Source organism: Humulus lupulus, chromosome 9 (assembly GCF_963169125.1).
Source record: "Humulus lupulus chromosome 9, drHumLupu1.1, whole genome shotgun sequence".
NCBI lineage: Eukaryota > Viridiplantae > Streptophyta > Magnoliopsida > Rosales > Cannabaceae > Humulus > Humulus lupulus.
Window position 1 is genome coordinate 2,668,290 of NC_084801.1, and position 6,215 is coordinate 2,674,504.

Here is a 6,215-nt window from a genome sequence, read left to right on the forward strand (position 1 = left end):
ATTAATAATTTATTTATTAAAATTTTTATTTTAAAGTTTGTTTTATTTAAATGTTGCTCATTTTTATGTTAAAGACAAGTATTTTATTTTTATAAAACCATGGATCCATGTATTTATTTTTAAGTTTTTATTAAATAAAAGAGCAATATTTATGATTATGACTCAACGTTGTGTTCTCGGTAATCTATGAGAAATTAGGGTGTTACAGTTGGTGTCTCCTCTTTGTAAATCAACCTGATTATTGCATTTGAAAGATTGAAAATGATGACCCCGAATGTTGCTTCTAAGTATTCCTCCTGCTGAATCTTAGTTGTGCCTTATGGCCATTCTATAAGATCTTTTAATACCCTTAGCAGCTTTTGTTGTGCAAGAAGAGCATGCATTTTCCTTCTCCATATCCTGTAATCACCCGAGTCATCAAACTTATCAATATCAACTTTTAGATTACTCATTTTAATAAAATCAGAATTAAACCAAGTTAAAGGTTGAGATGTTTCAGTAGGATCATTAAGGGGAGTATCCATAAATTCTTCAATGTTGGCTTCTGCCTCTTGAGAGCCCACTTCCTCCAGTCTTGCAAGCTTTCCTGATTATTCTGTTAGTTAAATCTTCTTGCCAATAACCTGGCTCTAATACCACTATATGTATTCTTACTTTGTTACCCCTACACCAACTCACATGCGGATTAAAACAAATAAGTATAAATCAGTAATTTATCAAATCAATGTGTAATGATCTCAAGCACACACGTATATGACAAACAGTACACAAAACTGAATATTAATATGATGTTTATGTTTCTTGTTTTCTTAGAAACCATACGATATTCTAAAGAACAGAACCAGATACTTGAAATTAGAGCATTTGTCTGAAACACAAAATCAAAGAGAAAGAAAGGAAGAGAATACACTAGATTTTATCGAGGTTCACCCCCAAAATCAGAGGCTACTTCCTCGTTGAGCTCGCCTCAGAGAGAAACTCTTCTTTGCACTATTTGAAGCAGTTTTACAGCATCAATGGAGGTACCAAGTCACAATCATTCGACTGGTAAGCCTCTGTATCTCACTAATTTCTATATACAGTTTTCTTTCTTTCAATCCTAATTTCAAACCTTAATAAAACTCTCTTGTTTTGTCACTCTCTGCCTCTCTTGAGCAAATCCCTTATATCGAAGAGAAAAATGGGTCATCACTGCTTGAAGATTTCAGATCACCCGACTCTCAAAATTTGTGTGTCCCCTTTTGGTAAAGCTTTCCTCTTAATTATAATTGTTGTAATCTGAGTTGTAGTCTTTGATCTAGAAAACTATTAGAGAATAGTTGTAACTGTATCTAGTTATTTTTGTTGCTGAGAGCATTGAGTCTTTGTAACTAAAAAATAAATTCCTGTAAGCTTATAAGTGTATTCACACAACAAGTCCCAATTAAGCATGAATTAGGTTTTGTTTTCATTTCACTTTTGAGTTTTTTTTTTTTTTTTGAGAAATGAGTAAAACTTTTATTGCTCAACAATCTCTTTACAACTCTTTACAACAGTAATCAAAGAGCTCCATAACTAGAGCTCAAAGCCTCATACCAATCTCTATCTACTTTACTTGTTTTCTCTCTTTTAAAATGAGAAAACCTATTACAAACATCATATTTAATCTTTTTCACTATATTATTTACAGTATAGACTTTTTGCTCCCACAAACTAACATTCCTTGCTTCCCAAACACAATAAACAACAGCGTTCATAACTTCCACAAGGAATTCTCTCCTGAATTTTGACAATTTCCTTCTCTTAATGCTCTTCAAACAAGCTTCTAAGGTTCTTTGAGTCATCTTCATCTCAACCCAAGAAAGGATACTTGTAACAATTTCTTTACTATAGAAGCAATCAAAGAATATATATTGATGAGTTTCAGTAGCCTGCTCACAAAGGAGGCATTTACTTTCAGTAGTAATGCCAAACTGAATCAATCTATCCCTGGTTAACAATTTATCTTGACAAGCTAACCAAGTGATAAATTTGTGTTTAGGAAAGCTATACCTGTTCCAAGTGAAGGCATGCCAAACTTTTTGTGATTGGTTCGGCCATAACTTCCCACACAAACCTGAAATATTAAATTTCATGTTTCTAAACTCCTCCATCTCCATTTTTTCCTTAATAGCATTCTTGACTTCCACAATCTTCCTCCAATACCAACTACAATTTTGTGAGGCATTATAGCTCCACCAATATTGGCCTTTAAGATAAACGGAATGAATCCATCTAACCCAAAGGCTATCTTTGTCTCTAGCAATGTCCCAAACATACTTACCCAAAGTTCCAAAGTTCCAGTGCTCAATGTTCCTAAAACCCAACCCTCCAACATATTTTGGAAGACAAACTTGATTCCAAGCAACCAATCCTGGAGTGTTAGTATCATGATTGCCTTTCCATAAAACGACCCTGCAAATTTTGTTAAGTTGCTCTAAAACATATTTAGGCAACACCATCAGTTGTGCCCAATAAGAATGGACAGCAATTAACACAGAGTTTATAAGCACACACCAGCCTGCATAGGAGACATTCCTAGAGCTCCAAACCCGAATTCTAGCAACCATTTTCTCAATTATATTATCACATTCAGCAGCAGAAATCTTTTTTGAAAAAATGGGAATGCCAAGGTATCTAAAAGGAAAAGAACTTTTAGCAAAGCCAGAGCTTTCCAAAATAAATTTCTCATCACCTTTAGACATACCTGAGCAGTAAACAAATGTCTTACTGTTGTTCGCATGAAGCCCAGAAGTTTCAGAAAATCTTTTAAAAGCTCTCAACAGCAGCATAATAGAAGGAACATCACCACTAGAAAAAAGTAAAAGATCATCAGCAAAGCATAAGTGATTTAGCTTTAGAGAAGCACACCTTGGATGATGCTTAAATTGATCCATCATGGAGACTTTGGCCAGCAGACGGAAGAGATATTCCATCCCTAAGACAAACAACAACGGAGATATTGGATCTCCTTGTCTAAGACCTATTTTAGAGGGAAAATAACCATGCAAAACCCCATTCACCATCAATGAAAATTTCAGAGTTGTCACACATTCCATCATTAAATTAACAAAATGATTTGGAAAATTAAGAGCAACCAACATCTCTCTAATGAAACCCCATTCCACAGTGTCGTAAGCTTTCTTTAAGTCCATCTTAATCATACAAGATGGGCTATTTTGTTTCCTTCCATAATGACTAACAAGGTCCTCACAAATTAAAATATTTGCCCAATATATCTCCCATGAACAAATCCACTTTGATTTGCAGCAATCAAGTATGGCAAAACTTTCCTTAGCCTTACACAAAGTATTTTAGTGATAGTTTTATAAACCACATTGCAACAAGCAATGGGTCTAAAGTCACTAACACTATTTGGGCATTAAATCTTAGGCACCAAAGTCAAAGTGGTAGCATTTACCTCTTTTAGAAGTCTCCCAGAATTGAAAACCGCGAGCACAGCTTCTGTAAAGTCTCTCCCCGTCAAATCCCAGGTCCTTTTAAAGAATCCACTACTAAATCCATCCGAGCCCAGGAGCTTTATCATTAGGAATAGAGAAAATTGCATCTTTAACTTCCTCTTCGGTGTAAGAAGCCAAGAGAACTTGACGGTGAATATCACTTAAAGTAGGGCCTTCCTGTACAATATTAGTAAGGATCGGGCTTCTCTTCCCATAGCTATTGCCCAAAAGATTTGTGTAAAAATCCATGAAAGCATTCTTGACTCCTTCTGGATCATTTACCCTATTACCTTTATCATCGTTAATCGCATGTACAGTATTTTGCATTGTTCTCCTTTTGAGGCTAGCATGAAACATCTTGGAATTAACATCTCCCTCAGCTATCCAAGCCATTTTAGCCTTCTGCTTAAGAAAATAGAGGTAAGCTATAGAAGCTTTTAAATGTTCAGACCGAGCCTCTTTTTCCATCACAAGAAGACATTCATTCATAGGATCTTTATGCAAATCACTTTGGCATTTCATCAAGTTGAGTTTAGTAAATCTCTCTTGAGCTTCAAGATTACTAAACCCCACTTTATTAAGATCCTTCAACGCCTGTTTAACCAATTTAAGCTTTTGACACAACTGGAACATAGGAGTACCTTCAATTTTCCTTCCCCAAGCATCTACAACAATTTTCTGAAAGCCAGTGTCAGTACTCCACATGTCGAAATATCTGAATGGCTTTTTCCCAATTGACACAGCAGGGTAAACTGCAAGCACCACTGGACTATGATCGAAATCACCTTCAGGGAAAAAAGTGACTTCCGCACTAGTAAAAATATCCATCCATTTCTCATTAGCCATCATTCTATCAAGCTTGGCAAAAATCCTGGAATCCGCTTCCTGTTTATTATTCCAAGTGTAGAAGCACCTCGAGTACTTAATATCCATAAGTCCGCAAGTATCCACAAAATCCCTCAAAGTCTTATAATCAGTAGCAAGCTTCCCAGCTCTAATTCTTTCATCTAGCCGCATGATTGAATTGAAATCTCCCATAAGAATCCAAGGGTCCATCTGTTTGGAAGAAATCAATTTTAAATCTGTCCATAGCACATCTCTTTCTCTTGCTTCATTGTGAGCATAAATGAAAGTAGTAGCAAAACCCACTGTGTGCTTCGGCTTGATCCATGTATGTATATACTGACTTGTAGCTTCACATATATCCACATCGAAACTCAAAGGTTTCCACGCAAGAATTATTCTTCCATTCGGATGACAAGCCGAATTAGACGTAAAGCACCATCCGCCAAATAAATTTAGGTATAAAACTCCCAGCTTGTGAGTTTTAACCCTTGTTTCAAGGAGACAAACAATTCCTGCTTTCTTTTCTTGAATACATCGTCTCACTTCTTGCATCTTCCAGGAACTATTCACCCCCTGACATTCCAACAAAGAATGTTATCCATCAATTGTGGGAGGATCTCCCCCTCCCTCAATTGATTGTCCCGAATCGCAAAGAATTTGCCTAATTTGAATTTATTCAGCCATTTCCAAACCACTATTCAACACTTGAAAACCATTTTTCAAAGCAACTCCACTCGGTTCAGGTCTCTCAATTTGCTTACTTTTCTTCCTAGCAACCCAAAATCCTTGTGAGTTCTTTTTAGCACCAATCACTCCTCTGTCAGTAACATTCTTATGCTTGATACCCTTCTCATTCACACAATCTTCCCCTAGCTTCCCTGCTTCCTGTTCTTTAGGTAGCCACTTTTGCTCTGGCTTATTACTCTTCCTGCACTTGTTTGTGGTATGCCCCATTTTCTTACAATTATGGCAAATAATAGGCCTCCATTCATAATAGATTCCTACAGCCACAGGATCCCCATATTCATTATCGAAGATGACTTGCTCAGGCAACTCTTGGCCTATAGAGACTTCAATTAAAACTCTAGCATATTCAAGTCGTTCCCTGTTTCTTGTTGCCATATCTTGCTTCACCATATTTCCAATTGGAGTCAAAATCTTCCTCATAACTCCCCAATACTTCATAACCAGATTTGAAAGTTGAATCCAAACTGGTACAACACTAAGAGTTTCTCTGCAAAAATTTTCCTTTGAATTCCAAGGTTTCATAATGAGTCTTTTTGTCAAAGAACACATAACCCCCCTTAATCACCTTGTCCCTGTCTTCAATAGTGTGAAATCTAACAACAAAAACTCCATGGGCAAGTAAAGAAACCTTATCCACTCCCGAATCTCTCCATATTCTATGAAAGAACCCTTCCACGACTTGAATTGGGGGATTCACACCTAAAACATAACAAACCAGAGCAGAGATCCAGTATGATACCTCATCCTCTATATCTTCAAGATTAATCTTAACTCTATCTTTTACTCTAGAGCTATCAGTAATCGGGTCAAAGTGAAGAATAGGGATAGGAGAAGAGATTTTACCACTTGAACATCTTTCCTTCGAAGCTTGAACAACATTGAGCCAAGATGAGATAGTCTTCTTCATCTCAGATTTCTCCTTTTCATCCATCTCCACCAAAGATTTTGCCATCGTCGAAGAAGAGCCCTCTGCCATTTTTGATGGCTCTACGTAACTCTGTTCCATTCCCGGCAATCCCTTGTTCCTAGAATTCGCCAAACTCGTCTCATCCTTTTCCTCCGCGTGAACCTTCTCAATGTCTGCAGAATCCCCATCTGGAAAATCAATGATTGAAATCCCCATAATCTCAGCCATGGATCGTG

General features: G+C 36.8%; 1 protein-coding gene across 1 annotated transcript; it reads right to left on the reverse strand.

Annotated features, from left to right (window-relative positions):
* Positions 1 to 1,538: 1,538 nt before the first annotated feature.
* On the reverse strand, positions 1,539 to 3,173 carry LOC133802050 (uncharacterized). Its single transcript, XM_062240282.1, has one exon. The coding sequence runs from the start codon at positions 3,171 to 3,173 to the stop codon at positions 1,539 to 1,541; it is 1,635 nt and encodes a 544-aa protein (XP_062096266.1).
* Between the last annotated feature and the right edge of the window lie 3,042 nt (positions 3,174 to 6,215).

Excerpts from the sequence above, each read along its gene's own strand:
- LOC133802050 (XM_062240282.1), bottom strand. The coding sequence starts at position 3,173 with ATGGACTTAAAGAAAGCTTACGACACTGTGGAATGGGGTTTCATTAGA.